We start from the raw sequence: 15,603 nt of genomic DNA, 5'->3' as shown, positions 1-15,603 counted from the left end.
TCGACGCCCCGCCCCGCGGCGGTGACGTCAGTGCGGGGGGTGGGAGGGGGAGCATGTGCTGAACCTCGGTGACGTCACGGGGAGCGCCGCGCGCAACCCTCTACCAGGGGCCGCCATGTGCTCTCCTGCTGTGACGTCAGCGTCACCCTCCCTCCATCTCTCTGAGCTAATGGTGTCATCTCTCTCTCTTTCTCTCTCTATTTATATATATATATATGTATTAATATTTTATTATATTATTTCCGAGGCCGGGATGCGAGCGCCTGGGGCCGACCGACGGGACCGCAGGGTTTTAATGGCCCCCCCCCCCGCCCCCGCCTTTCCGCGAATCGTCTTCGCCACACTTGGCGCACGTGTCTCCCGTCGTTTCTTTCTCTCGTTCTCTCTCTCTCTCTCTCTCTCTCTCTCTCTCTCCCCCTTCCCGGCTTTTTCTAGTCGTTTCTTTCTTCCTCTTCCTCTTCCATTTCCCCCCCCCCCCCCCTTTCACCCGCCCGTTCGGATCGTTCGGGTTGAACGTCCGTCGGGACGGGAGGAAGGTGGGGGCGGGCGGGGCGGGGCGGGCGGAATTCCAAACAAATCCGCAGAACGAGGCCAAGGCATCTCTCCGGTTCCCGTTACGCTCCCGCGTTTGTCCCCGGAAACTTCGGCGTGAAAATAAAACGAATTATTTTTCTAAGAAATTGTCGCTTATCACTTTGCTTTTTTTTTTACGACGCACCACCCATTCCGTCGCGCGGCGCTTGAGAAAGAGTTTCCGAAACCCAACTGAGAAAGTTCCGCCATCCGGCCGACACTCCGGGGGGATCCGGAGATGGTTTGCCGGAATGGAAAGTGCACTCTCTTCTCCTTGGGAGGACTCCCGGTTTAGGGTTCGAGCCACAGTAACGCTCCGTCTACGCTGCGCCCGCACTCCCCGGGGTCAGGGTTAGAGACGCAGTAACGCTCCCTCTACACTGTGCGTCCGTCCGCACTCCCAGGTCAGAGGGTTAGAGACACAGTAAAGGTCCCTCTACACTGTGCGTCCGTCCGCACTCCCAGGTCAGGGTTAGAGACACAGTAACGCTCCCTCTACACTGTGTGTCCACACTCCCAGGTCGGGGGTAGAGACGCAGTAACGTTCCCTCTACACTGTGCGTCCGTCCACATTCCCGGGTCAGAGGGTTAGAGACGCAGGAACGCTCCCTCTACACTGTGCGTCCGTCCGCACTCCCAGGTCAGAGGGTTAGAGACACAGTAACGCTCCCTCTACACTGTGCATCCGTCCACACTCCCAGGTCAGGGGTAGAGACACAGTAAAGCTCCTCTACACTGTGGGTCCGTCCACACTCCCGGGTCAGGGTTAGAGACACAGTAAAGCTCCTTTACACTGCGTCCGCAAAATGAAACGCCAGTCTATTGACTAAAAATGTTATTAATTAATTCTGTTGCCGTTACAAAAATATTCTTCCACCTGGAACCGTATTCATCTCTTTTTTTAAAACCTCGCAAAATAAATCCGAACAGAAGAGAGGTTTTTGTTTTTTTCTTCGCGGAGAAGGGTTCGAGGCAGAGTCCGTCATCAGTTTCCGGAGCGTTAGGGTGAGGGTGAGGGTTAGTTGACGGAGGTTAGTGCGCTCGCGAGCGAGTGGACCCAGGATTGGTTCCCGGGCGGTTTGGGGTTGGGGGTTGGGGTTGGGGGTTGGGGGTTGCGGTTGGGGGTTGGGGTTGGGGGTTGGGGTTGGGGTTGGGGGTTGGGGGTTGGGGTCAACTTTAGTCAAGTTTCACTACTCCACACACAACGCCTCTGTTTATCCAACAGCGAATCGGAGCCCAAGTTGTTAGTCGATTCCTAGATTGCTTTCCGGGGGTAATAATCCCCTTCCCCCCCCCCAAAAAAAAATGTGGCCCCGTGACCATTTGTGGGAGACCGCTGTGACCGCAGTTGGCCGCCGCGTGTTGCCCACCGAACGCGCAGCCGCTACGCTTCACAGCGAAGCGCTTTGAGGCGTCTCGAAGGCGTGATGAGACGTTGTGCACTGTTACATCGAGCGCTCCGCGAGATTGGGGGTTGGGGGGGGGGGTGGGGGCACCGCGACATGAAGGCAAGTTGTTGTCGGCGTTGCTTATCGTTTGGGCCTCGGGGGGGGGGGTCAAACGCTGGTTTCGTATTCCGCGCTCACGCATTCGCGGCGCGTTGACCTGAGCAGCCGGGTGCCGGTCGAGGGCTCGCTGGGGCCTACTACCGTCGGATCCAAGCCGAAGCCTGAGTCTTGGTTGGAGGAGCAACACTGCTTGAGGGCGCATGAGGCCCCACAGGCCAGCTGGCAGGCCGCGCCCGGGGTGCCTGAGCCGAACTCCGGCTGCACGGTGAAGGCCGTCACCCCCTCCCGGCGGAACAGGCCTTCGATTAGCCGACCCACGGCCGGGAAGGCCCCGGGGTCCCGGCACTTGACGTGAGCCGAGGCTACCGCTTGACCGCCTGCCAGTTGCCACACGTGCAGCTCGTGGACTGAGAGGACCCCGCTGATGGCTAGCAGGCCGTCCCTGAGCCGGCCCAGGCTGACCCCGGGCGGGACGGCCTGCATGAGGGTAAGGGCCGAACTCCAGAGCGGGGCCCGGACAGAGGCGAGTAGGCCGCAAAGGGCCAGGAGGGAAAGTGCAGGGTCAAGGAAAACCAGCCAGCACTGGTCAGGAGCCACTAAATTGCCCCCGGACCCCCGCCCACACCTCCCTCCCTCCGCCAGGCCGCACTGCAGGTGACACCCAGGCTTTCCCGGGCAGCTAGGCCCCAGTAGATAGTGGGAGAGGCCGTCGATCAGGAGAAGGGCCGGCCAGGCAGCCTGGCTCAGGGCTGGGACCATCAGCTTGGACCAGCCCGGCGTTCCGGCCTTTGGGAATGTTCCTGGCTCCAGTTCCCCGCTCTCTCCTGCTCTTCCCGGGCTTTTCCTGAGCAGATCTGCAAAGCAAAACCAACCCCCACCCCCCAACCCCCCAAAACAAATGTCAGCCGCATCCTTTGAGAGGTCTCGACGACGTGATGAGGCGCTATATCAAGTGCAAGGATTATTATTATTATTGCTGTGCTAAGTTAACTGTGTAGTGACTGACATCTTGGGGGGAATGGGGGAAGAGGGCTTCTCTGGCTCAGCAACAGAAATGTGGTAATCAAGTCCTGTCTCCCTCTCTCTTCTCCATCTGCCTCTTTCCCTCTTCCCCGTCTCGGTCTCCATCTCTCTCTCTCTCTCTCTTTCCCGGACTCTCTCTCCCTTTTTGTCTTTCCCCTCTCGTCTTCCTATCGCTTTTCCATCTCCCCGTCTCTCTCTCTCTCTGTTGGTGTGTGTGTGTATTTGTTTCTCTCTCTCCATCTCTTGGTCGGGTGGGATCATACGGCATTGCCAACCAGCCCAGAGAAGAGAGCCAGGAGAGGGAGACAACAACAACAACAAGATTCCATTTATAGAGCGCCTTTCACGTCGGGAGGACGTCCCAAGGCGCTATACAGTTGGGTCAGGACCCGAGCATTGGGGGGAAATGGTCAGGGTGAGGGGAGGGAAGGGAGGGAGCGAGGAGGGGGTAGAGAGTCGAGAGGAGAGCTGAAGGCTCGGTCAAAGAGAAAGGTCTTGAGACCGGCCTTAAAGGAGGAAAGGGAGGAAGCGGCGAAGGCACTGGGGGATGGAGTTCCAGAACCTCGGGGCTGAGAGGCTGAAGGCCCGACCACCGATGGTAGGGCGGTTGGGGCGGGGGATGTGGAGCAGACCGGAGCCAGAGGAACGGAGGGTACGGGCAGGTAGGTAGGGGGATAGTAGGTCGGAGAGGTAGGAGGGAGCGAGGCCATGAATGGCCTTGTAGGTGAGGATGAGGATCTTGAAAGCGATCCTCTGGGGGATGGGGGAGCCAGTGGAGGCGAGCGAGGGCGAGGGCGAGGGTGGGAGTGATGTGGTCCCGAAGCCTGGGGCGGGACAGTACACGAGCTGCGGAGTTCTGAAGAGACAGTGGAGGAGGGAGACATTTTGGTTTGCCCCAACCGGGTGTCGGACACACGCGGGAATCCATCACTGTGCTTAAGAGTCTCCAAACCCAACTGAGATTTCCATGCCTCCCACCTCCACGTGGAAGTCCCAGAGATAGGTTGTTGGAATGGAATGTTCTCTCTCTCTCTCTCCCTATAGAGGTGCTTACCTAATTCCGGAGAGTATTAGGCACAGGTTGGCAAGAGCCAAGGCTTGGGGGGGAGCCTGGAGTGTGCGTTGGGGTAAAGGCTGGAGTCTAACCATCTAAACCCATATAGCTTGGCCATTGAGAGCACTGTCTGGCCAAGCTTTCCCGCTGCTAGGACCACGTTACCCATTAGGGCAGGAACCTCATTGAACAAGCCTTACCTCGATACTCTTGTGCACGGTCTTCTGCCCCCCAGGACTGGGGGTTGCCAGCCAGTTGCCCCTGGAGGAGAAGGAAGCCTGTGACCCTCACTAGGAGCCCGGCTGCCCCCAGCCCAACCAGGGTCAGGGGCCTTTCTACCAGCCTGGGCTGTAGGAACTTCTCAACAGCCTTCAGGACCAAGCTGGAGGCCAGGGCCGTACAGAGGACACCAGTCACAAGGCAGCCCACCACCTGGGCTCTGCCCCTATCCCACCCCCAACCCCTGTCCATCTCTCTGGCTCTGTGCATCTCCTTTCCCATGTCTATCTCCCCGTCCATCTCCTTGACCCACTCTCTGTCCTTGCCTCTTTCCCTACCCTTGCTCCATCTCATGTCCCTGTTCCTATCTGTGTCCCAGCCCTTCTCCATCTCCATCTCTCCGTCCATCTCCCTGTCCATAACCCTACTCCAGCCTCCGTCCCTACCCCTATCCTTGCTCCATCTCATATCACTGTCCTTACCCCAGTCCCAGCCCCAACCCCTACCCCTGTCCCTCCCCCAGCCCCTACCCCTGTCCCTCCCCCAGCCCCTACACCTGTCCCTCCCCCAGCCCCACCCCAGGGAGATACTGAGGGGCACCAGGTCGCAGCTGAGATGCAGACAGTCCGACAGCAAAGCCAAGGAGCCTATCAGGGGACTCAGAGCCACTTCGCACCCCAACAGCAGCCCCGTCACAGCGGCCAACAGTGCCCGGCACCCCATAGCCCCCTCCCTTCCCACAGCCTCCTCCCTACCCATAGCCCCCTCCCTGCCCATAGCCTCCTCCCTACCCATAGCCCCCTCCCTACCCATAGCCCCCTCCCTGCCCATAGCCCCCTCCCTGCCCATAGCCCCCTCCCTTCCCATAGCCCCCTCCCTGCCCATAGCCCCCTCCCTGCCCATAGCCCCCTCCCTGCCCATAGCCTCCCCCCTGACCCCCACTTCCCCATCTCCCCGCTGGGCCATACACCCCTCTCTCTCTCTCTCTCTCTCTCTCCCCCGTCACCTCTCCCTCTCTTTTATCTCTTTCTTTTTTTTCCTTTTTCTCGTTCTCTTTTTCCTTCTCTCTCTCTCTTCTATCTCCCGCTTTTCTCTCTTTCTTTATCTCTTTTATCGCTCTCTCTCTCTCTCTCTTCCTTTGATTTCTCTTTTATCCCTTTCGCTCTCTCTCTCTCTCTCTTTTATTCTTTTCTCTCTTTCTCGTCCACTCTCTCGTTCTCTCCCTCTCTTTCTCGTTCTCTCTCACTCACTCTCACTCTCTCTCTCTCTCTCCGCATAATCTCTTTTGCACACATTCTTCTCTCTCTCTCTCTCTCTCTCTCTCTCTCTCCGTGTGTCTGTCAGTGTGAGTCGATGCACACGATTCATTCTACCGTGTGTTTCTTTTTAACACGTGAATGAGCCAAACGCACCGAAGACAAACGCTGAGCAAAAGCCGAAGGGGCGAAAGAAAAAAAAGTTGGTGCAACTTCAGAAGGGCTTTGAAACTCTCACACTCTCCATCCCCGGGGAGAGGAGTGTGGGGGGGGTTTGGTTCCGGAGAGAGAGAAAAAAGAGAGTAAGAAATAAAAGATAGACCGAGAGGCGGAAGAGTAGAAAGGTAATGGTAATTAAAAGTTAAATCTAATCCGTCCCCCACACCCCCCCAATGTTAGAGAGAGAGAGAGAGAGAGAGGGAATGGAATTTTTAATCCGGTTTATTTAATTTAACTCATAAACAGGTTCGGCAAATCTGGTTTATACAACATGCACTTTCGGTGTTGGTTTTCGGGAGAGGGGGAAAGAGGGAGAGAGAGGGGCGGGGGGGAGAAGAGAGTGGGGAGAGGGGAGGAAGGGAAGAAGGGGGGAGAAAGAGAGAGAGAGAGAGAGGGCGAGAGGGAGGAAAAGTGTAGAGGAGAAGAGGGGCCGGGGAGGGAGAGAGAGCGATGGGACGGGCGGGGGGGGGGGTGGGGGTGAGGCAGAGCAGCGCGAGAGAGAACGGGAGGGGGTGGGGGGGGAGGACGAGAAGGATGAAGGGAAGATGGGAGAGAGGGGAAAGGAGGGGGGGGAGAGAGAGAGAGAGGGAATGAGAGAGAGAGAGAGGGAGAGGGGGAAATGGAGGGAGAGGGAAAGGGGGGGAGAAAAGGGAGAGGAGGGAAGAGGGAAAGGGGGAAGGGAAGAAGCGAGAGAGAGAGAGGGGGAAAAAAGGTAGAGAAGGGGAAAGGGGGAAATGGCGGTGATGGAGAGGTCCTCTCCCACTCCCACCCCACCGCCCGCCACCGCCCGCCCAGCCTCACCCGGCCTTGCCCCCCAGCTCGGACCGCTCCGGGTCCTGCTCGGGTTCCCCGCTGGTGTCCAGCTCGTAGTGGGGGGGGAGGCGGGTGCGGCCGGGGGCGTTGTAGCGCTCGATGACCTCCAGGCGCCCGTCGGTGTGCAGCACCTCCTGGAAGGTGGGTCGGCTGACCGCCTGGTACAGCCGCTCCTTGATCTTGCGGGCGAGCTCCAGGCTGCACTTGCGGGTCGGCCGGGAAGCCGTGTTGGTCAGGGCTTTGCCCACCACGGCGCTGAACAGCCTCCGGTACTCCTCGGGGGTCAGCCGGTGTATCCTCAGGGGCTGGTCCTCCCCGCACACTCCCCCCGGGCGGCTTTCCTCCGGTCTCTGCTCGCTGGCGTCCGGCTGGTTCCACGGCGACCCTTCCTTGTCCTAAAGCGTGTGCGTGCGCGGCGGGCGCGGGCGGGCGCGGGCGGGCGCGGACGCGTGAGTGACGTGGGCGCGCGCGCGTGTGGGTGCGTGCGCGTGTGCACAGGCGCGTGCGTGCGTGAGCGGTATGGATGGATGAGCGCGCGTGCGAGTGTGAGCGAGTGCGCGCGTGAGTGTGCGCGCGCGCGTGTGTGTGTGCGTGCGTGTGCGTGTGTGTGCGCGTGTGTGTGTGTGTGTGGGTGGGGAGGGGGAGGGGGAGGGGGGGGAGACACACCAGACGTTATTTATTACTGCCAGTAATTAATTAGTAATTGATCATTTAATGGGGTCAATGGGAATCCTGTAGCTCAGTGGTCAGAGCCCTCGCCTCGCAAGCTGGAGGACCTTCACGCGCACACGCAGGCGCACACGCGTGATCGCGCCCGCGCCCGCCTCTGTTTACCGGGCGGTAAGAAGGAACTTGGTCCCTCGAAAGAAAAATAATAATTCGGGTCCCCTCAAAGCCGCGACTGATGGCGGGGACGCCGCCGCGTGCGATTGGCTTCCCCTTTCGTCGCCCACAAACCACACAGTCACTCCACTTCCCGTGAAGCACTTCGCGACGTCGCGGAGGATCACTGTTGTCGTTCCCCTCCCCCCCCCCCACCCCCCACCACCCACCCACCGGAGGAAATGGTTCCTCTGGGGCTCGTCCTCAACGAGATGACCGCCCCCCCACCCACCCCCCCTCCCCCCCCACACCCTCAGCCTTCCAACCTGCCCTCGTAATTTAACCCTTCAAGGCCTGGCGTCATTCCGGCGCGTCCGCGCGGCCGAATCCGCGCGCTCGAAACTCACGGGAACGACGCACCACTCACCTTGCGGTAACGGAAGGCGGGCAGGTGATCCCCGGGCTCTGCCGGCTCCCTCTTGCCCGCTTGCTGAAGTCCCACCACCAAATCCACGGCCTCGTCCACCTCGATCCGGGCCTGGGCTCGGGCGCGGGTGCGTTGGCGTGTGGATCTGAGCGCCGCCGCCCCGCAGCTCCAGCGCGTGGCGCTCAACACCCGCCTTGCCGCCCCAACCCCAACCCCAACCCCGGCCCCAACGCCCTTGGCTCTCTTGACAGCCCGGCGGCTACAGTAATTGTGTTCGATGGTGATGATGTCCGACACGGGGAATTGGCCCATCAGCCTGGCCCGGCCTCCTGGACCCCGCAAGTGCCCGGTCACCAGGCAGGAGGCACGGTCAGCCTGGATCAGACCGTGGTAAAGACCCGGGCTGGGACGGACTGGGACGTAACCCCCGTTTCCCCCTCCCGCCCCCCCTACCGCTCCCCCTCCTCCGCCTTCGCTCTGACCCAGGTGGAATCCGTCCCGCTCGCTCCGTGGGGTCAAGTCCTTCAACGGCGCTTTGTTTCCGAACACCTGCGGAGAAGGGGGGGAAGGTGGGAGAGAAAGAGAGAGAGAGAGAGAGAGAGAGAGGGGGGTGGGTTACGAGGAACACACAGACTGTTCTGTGTGCTACAGACTGTTCCATTGCCTCTCTTATTCCTTCCCCTTCTACCCTCCTCTTCCCCCGTCTCTCTCTCTCTCTCTCTCTCGCGCTGCCCTTAATAATAATAATAATAATACTAATAATTGTTGCATTCGATCCATGCGCCTTATCACGTGGTCGAGACATCCCAAAGCCCTTCGCAGGATATACTGTAAAGTGCAGTGACTGTGTCTTTTGTGGGCAGAGATGGCAATGTGCGTGCGTTTGTGTGGAGTAATGGAAACGTGCCGAAGCATCCGCCCCAACCCGCCCGGGAATCGAATCACACCCGGGTCCTCTCGCTTGTGAGCTAACCGCTACCCTACGGGACACCACATTGCCTCTCCACCCAACTCCTGCCCAACTATCTCCTTCCAATTGCCTCTCTCCCATTGCCCCTCCTAATTGCCGTGCCTCTTCCCCCTCCCTCTTCCCCTGGCTCGGGGCGGCGGGGGCGGGCGGGAGGGGGGGGGGTCAGACCCCGCCACTGTCCAGTGCTCCGGGCCGCCACCACTCTTGCGCGAAGGGCGTTAACGTTGTCGTCGACGTCTCGAAGCGCGCTCACCATTCTGTGCGAGATTTCCCAGCGGGCGCGAGAGCGGGCGCGCGGATACCGGGGGCTGCCTGTCTCGTTCGCGTCGAGCCGAGCCGATCCGAGCCGAGCCGAGCCGAGCCGTCCAGAGGGGAAATATTGGGCTTTTTTTTTTTTCTGGACAAACTGCGCGTTCGACGCTGGTTGGTTTTTCTGTATACTTTCAAACATTCCGCGACCGCCACCCGCAGCATAGGGACCATTGTGTGACCTCAGCCCCCTGTGTTCTGAGCCTCACCCACCCCCCACCCCCCCACCACCCCCACCGCCCCCCCCCCACCCGACGCACGCACCCTAGACCCCAACCCCCACCCCACCCCAATAGCTCCCATCTTCGCCCCGCTTCCCAACACACACCACCCACTGACACATTCCCCCGTCACCCACACCCCTCGCTCACACCCAACCCCCACCGGACACACACACCCTATACCCCAACCCCCCCCCCCTCCCCCGCCCCACCCCAACGGCTCCCACCTTCACACGCGCACCACACACGCACGCACGCACGCGCGCACCCCCCCCGCCCGTCTCCCAACACACACCCGCTGCGCTGACGCAGACCCCCGTTCCCCCATCACCCGCCCCACCCCCACGTAAACGCCGAGACCCCTACCCCACCGCGCGCCCCCCCCCATCCACACATACACAACCGACATGTTGGGTGGGGGGGGGGGGGGGGATTGTTGTCACTGCTGTTTGTGAAGCGCTTTGAGACGTCTCGAAGACGTGATAAGGCGTCGGGTCAAACGCCAGCATTATTATTATTGTTATAATCTTATTACTATTAGGTGATTAGGTGCCTACGGCCAACCCCCCACCCACCCCCCCCCTCCGCCCCCCCCCCCCCCCCCCCCACCTTCCCCCCACCGGCGACACCACCACTGTCAAGCGCTCTGGGGCGCTACCCTGCGGGAGGGGCGCGGTGTCGAATGCAAGTTGTTGTTGTTGTTGTTGACCAGGCAATTGGGGGGGGGAGGGGGGGGTGGTCTTTGGGGTTGAGTGACGTGGCAGAAGGGAGGGGCGTGGTTTCGATGATGACCGACTTGGAGGCGGGGTTTGGGCGTGACGTGTCACGGTCGGGGCGGGGTTTGAGAGTGAGTGACGTGAGGCGAAGCGGGGCGGGGCTTGAGTGGGGCGGGGGTTGAGAGTGAGTGACGTGAGGCGAGGCGGGGGCGGGCTTGGTTGGGGCGGGGTTGAGAGTGAGTGACGTGAGGCGAGGCGGGGGCGGGGCTTGGGTGGGGGTGGGGTTGAGAGTGAGTGACGTGAGGCGGGGGCGGGGGTTGGGAGTGAGTGACGTGAGCGGGGGCGGGGCTTGGGTGGGGTGGGGGTGAGTTGCGTGACGTAGGCGTGGAGGGGCGTGGCTGGGAGTGATTGACAGGCGGCGGGGGGCCCGAGCCAGAGGGAAGCCGAGGAGCGGGAAGAGGCGGCGTCTGTGTCCCCGACGTGACCGGGCGAGAGGCGCCCTGACCCGGCTGAGCGGTTCAGGCAAGACCGGGGATCCGAAGGTGCAGGTAGGCCTCAGGCTTGGAAATGGGCGGAAATGAAGGGGGAGGGAGAGGGGAAAATGGGGGAAGGGCTCACAGGGACACGGGGTGGGGGGGGTGGGGTGTTTTTTTGGTGGGGGAGAGAATGTTTAATGAATAAAAAAAAATAATTGGCTGAATTGATGAATAGAAAGTGGGAGGAGAGAGGGAGAGAGAGGGAGAGGGTGGGGGGGTCAGTGCACATGGGGGGGTTCAGAGCACATGGGGGGATGGGGGGTTCAGGCACATGGTTCAGCACATGGGGGGGCAGAGCACATGGGGGGTTCAGAGCACATGGGGGTTCAGATATGGGGGGGGGGTTCAGAGCACATGGGGGGGAGAGGAGAGCATCTTTAAAGCGAAAAAAAATAACTAAATTCCATATAATTCCAAATAATTGAGAATTATTGTGGGGGTTTTTTTGTGGGGGGGGGAGGGTCACAGGACACAAGGGGAGGGTGGGGAGTGGGAGGTTTGTGTGTGGTGGGGGGGGGGGGAGGAGGCAGAAAAATATTTCAGCCAGAAATATTAATTGAATGCAAAAATAATAGATGAATCAATCAGTGTTGAGAGATTGGGATTGGGAGAGGGGGTGGGGGGGGAGGCTGACAGCACATGGGGTGGGGGTGGGGGAGTGGGGTGGGGGGTATGTGGACTGAGGCGGAGAGAACAAAATAATTCCAAATCATTCCGGCTTCTCTCTCTGGTCCTTTTTATTGAGAGGTTTAAATAAAATTAAATTTAAATTTAAATAGCGATCGTTTCTCTCTCTCTTTCTCTCTCGCCCCCCACCCCCCCCCCTCGACTCCCAACTACGAACCCCCAACCATCCTGGGGTTCAATCTTAAAACATAATATTCAGCGCTTCTCTTTTTTAAAATTATTTTTAGGGTTGATTGTCCCGTCCCCGTCCCCCCCACTCTGCAGAGAGCGAGCGAGAGAGAGAGAGAGAGAGAAAGAAAACCCCGAATGAATGAGAGACGGAAGAGGAGAGGGAGAAAGAGATGGAAGGAAGGAGCGAGAAGGAAAAGAGATGGAGGGGGGGGGGGGAGTGAGTGGGGAGGGGTGGAGAGCTGGAGACGGAGGGAGAGAAAAAGAGGGGAGAGAGAGAGAGAGAGAGAGAGAGAGAGGGAAAGATAAAGAGAGAGAAGGCAGACACGGGGCTGGTCGATTGGGACAGATCGGCGGACAGCGGCACAGAGAAGGTTCGGGAAAAGAAACTTCTCGGGCGGAATTGATGTTTTCTCATCTTATCTCCACCCCCATAACCCCCCCCCCAAACCCCCAACCCCCCCCCCCCCCGCCCAAGCCTCTCCGTACACCGCGGGGCTTTGATCTAATCCTCGCACTGACCCCCACCCCCCCGGACACACTCACTATTGTTCTCTAAACTGCCGACTGCAAACTTTATTCGGTTGGCCGTGGCTCTGGAACGTTCCAGCGCCCTCGCTCCCTGCTCTCCCCCCCCCCCACCCCCCCACTCCCCACCATGTGCCCCCTAAAGCTCCCCACCCCCCCATGTTTTAATAATCCTACAACAAATCCTCGCATACGATACGGCGCCCCATAAGGTCTTTGAGACGCCTCCTAGCGCTGGGCGCGATGGGCTGCCGCGTCTCACCCGCGAAGCACGCGGTCACTACGCTGTACAAGCGCTGTGAAGCGCTTCGAGGTGTCTCGACGACGCGATCAAATGCAAGGATTATTATTATCTCAGAGCGATTGACGAGGACGCGTGGGGGTGGGGGGGGGGCAAACGAGGTAGAGGGGGTTTATTTCAATAGCGGGGTTCAATCCCGACTCGCTGCTGGTTCTCTGCAGTCCCTCAGTGTATTAATCTTAACCTTTCTTCCCCCCCCCCCCCCCCAGGTTAGTCCCAGTCCCCCACAGTGTGTGCACAGAGCTGAGCTGAACGACAATGGCTGAGATGTCCGCATTGGAGACTATGATGGATATGGGCTTCAGTCGCAACAGAGCGTAAGTTTCTTCTCTCTCTCTCTCTCTCTCTCACTCTCTCCCTCTCGTGGGATGGGTGGGGGCTGCGAGAGACACCTGCGAGCTCTTGCGAGAGGGGTGGGGAGCGTTGGAAAGAGTTTTTTTTTTGTTTTAAAAATGTGTTTTTTCTTTTCTCTCAGGGAAAAGGCTTTGCTCTTGTCAGGGAATCAGGGCATCGAGAAAGCCATGGACTGGTGAGCAAGTGTGAGTGTGTGTGGGGTGGGGGGCGGGGCGAGTGTGAGGGGATGATATGGACTGAGTGTGAGCGAGGCTGACAGTGTGTGAGCTTAAGCGGGGCTGGGTGTGAGCCAGGTTGACTGTGTGTGTGTGTGTGTGTGTGAGTGAGTGAGTGAGCCTGGGCTGACGCGAGTGGAAGTGTGAGCCAGGCTGACAGTGTGTGTGTGTGTCCGTGTGTGAGCCAGGCTCTGTGTGTGCGTGCGTGTGTGTGTGTGCGCGCGCGCGCGCGTGTATGCGAGCCAGGCTGGGTGTGAGCCAGTGTGTGCCGGGCTGACCGTGTGTGTAATGACCAGGCTGATGGAACATGAGGATGACCCCAACCTGGATGAGCCTTACCTGCCCCCCGAGGGCTGTGTTCTGCCCCCACCGCCCGAGAAACCCATCGGGGAGCCCGCAGAGCTGACACTGGAGGGTAAGGCTGTCACTCTCTTTCTCTCTCTCTCTCTCTGTCCACAATCTGCTTGTTACCAGCACTATTAACAATGTCTCTGTCTCTCTCTCTGGCTCTCTCTCTGGGTGTCTCTGGCTGGCAGAGGGCACAGAACAGATTAAGCAGAACGCCTCCCTGTCAGAGGAGGAGAAGAAGGAGCAGCTTCGAAGGTGAGACCCAGGCTCTGTGGCCTTTGCCTATCACCACAATTACACCACCTGTCTGTGTCTCTGTGTGTCTCTCTGTCTCTGTGTGTCTCTCTGTCTCTGTGTGTCTGATTGTCTTCATGTCTCTATGTGTCTGGTCTGTGTGTTTGTGTGCCTATATCTCTCTTGGTGTCTGATCTCTCTGTGTCTATCCCTGGCTGGAGGAGCTGATCTCGTTCTCTCTGTTTGATCTCTGTGTGTGTGTGTGTGTGTCTGTGTCTGATCTGTGCGTCTTTCAGGCTGGAAGAGCTGATGAAGCAGCGGCAGCAGGAGCGAGAGGAGAGAGAGAAGAAGGATGAGATAGAGAGAGAGAAGGCGAGGAGGCGGCAGGGTCAGGAGCTGGCGATGATCCGGCAGCGACTGCAGGAGGAGGAGATGAGGAAAGTGGCTGAAGACCGGCGTCGCGAGAAACTCGAGGACATTAGGGCCAGGTACACCACGCTCACACCAGCAACTGGTAACTGGTAACGGCAGTCGGTCACCGGCAATGCCGGGTGGTCAAACACGAGCAATTCCGGTTATTGTGGTCAGTGTGTATGTGAGAGTCCGTGGGTCAGAGTGTGTGTGTGTGTGTGTGTGTGTGAGACAGTGTCTTGTATGTGTGACGCAGTTCCTGTCACTTGTGTGTGTGTGTGTGTGAGAGAGAGTGCCTGTTTATCTGTGTATGTTTGTATGTGTGTGGGAGAGACAGCGCTCGCGCGCGTGTGTGTGCGTGCGTGTGAAAGATCAGAACCTAATGGATTTACTTCCTGTGTTTCAGGCAGAGAGTTCGGGAAAAAATTGAGCGAGACAAAGCAGAGCGGGCGCTGAAGGTGAGCCCTGAGAGGTTTTTTTGTGTCCTTTGGTTGATTAATAATTAATAATAAACCTTGCATTTGATATAGCGGGTCGTTGAGACGCCTCAAAGCACTAGAATATACTGTCGAGTGTAGTGACTGTATTTGTGGGTGAAACCCGGCAGCCAATTGCGCACAGCAGTGTCCCACAAACAGCCGTGTGTGTGTGTGCAGTAAGGAAACTTGACCAGACCCGGCCGGGAATCGAACCTGGGTCCTCTCGTGTGCGGTGTAGTGACCGTGTCCTGTGTTGTTGGTAACCCCCGGTGACTCTGCCCTCTGTCTCTACAGTTTGGAGGGGGTGTGGCTGCCGCTAGCCCCCCTGTGCCGGTCATAGAACCCATCCCTCCGTCTCCACAGAGCCAGTCCACCAAGAGGGAGTACGAGGAGTGCAGGTTACAGGTCAGTGTCCACGGGTCTGAACCTCCCACAGCCACTAACTGCTCTTCTTGGTGCTTAAAGGGTTAAATTACGAGGAACAGGAGGGGGGGGGCCATTCAGCCCCTCGAGCCTGTTCCATAAGGTCACGGCTGACCTGTTCCTCAACTCCAATTGCCCTCCCATTGCCCCGTGTCCCTTGATACCCTGACCTAACAGACATCTCCTGCTCCTACAGAGGGGAGAGGGTGAAGAGGGATTCCCTCGAGTTGGGGAGGGGTGAAATTGGGTTGCCAGGGGGATTTGGAGGGTCTAGCCTGTGTGTGGGGGGGCTTAAGGGGGTAGGGTTAAGTTTTTACGTGTGTGGGGGGGGTGTTTAGGATGTATATAGGGTGGGGGCGAGGGTTATCTGAGTGTGTGTCTCTACGTGTGGTGTGTGTGGCAGGAGGGTTACAGACTGAGAAGGAGCTGACACTGACTGAGTGCCTGAACCCCCCCCACCCGCAACCCCACCCACCACCCCCAAACGCACAGATCCGGCTCCTGGATGGCTCGCAGATCACACAGACGTTCCGCACCTGGGAGCAGCTGGCTGCGGTGAGGCTGTACGTGGAGCTAAACCAGAAAGGGGCAGTGCTGGAGCCCTTCAACCTCATGACCTCCTTCCCTCGTAAAGTCTTCACCGAGGAGGACATGGAGAAACCTCTACAGGAGTTAGGTAATACGGATAACCTTTTCATTTTGACATAGGGCCCTATCACGCCTTTTGAGACGTCTCACCAAGCGCTTCAGGGATGTACTGTAAAGTGCAGTCGCGGCGTAGTTTGTGGG

At 58.9% G+C, this 15,603-nt stretch overlaps 1 protein-coding gene across 2 annotated transcripts; it reads left to right on the top strand.

Annotated features, from left to right (window-relative positions):
• Positions 1-10,495: 10,495 nt before the first annotated feature.
• ubxn1 (UBX domain protein 1) lies at positions 10,496-15,490 on the top strand (the record flags this gene model as incomplete). Of its 2 annotated transcripts, none has more annotated exon segments than XM_042346583.1 (9): positions 10,496-10,678; positions 12,560-12,667; positions 12,826-12,879; positions 13,216-13,334; positions 13,465-13,522; positions 13,798-13,989; positions 14,319-14,370; positions 14,686-14,796; positions 15,307-15,490. In XM_042346583.1, coding segments are annotated over 8 exon segments (829 nt in total), but the record flags the coding sequence as incomplete, so codon positions are not given.
• Between the last annotated feature and the right edge of the window lie 113 nt (positions 15,491-15,603).

The sequence above is a fragment of the Callorhinchus milii genome, unplaced genomic scaffold, assembly GCF_018977255.1.
Source record: "Callorhinchus milii isolate IMCB2004 unplaced genomic scaffold, IMCB_Cmil_1.0 Scaffold1054, whole genome shotgun sequence".
Classification (NCBI taxonomy): Eukaryota; Metazoa; Chordata; class Chondrichthyes; order Chimaeriformes; family Callorhinchidae; genus Callorhinchus; species Callorhinchus milii.
This window is presented reverse-complemented; position numbering and strand designations above follow the sequence as displayed.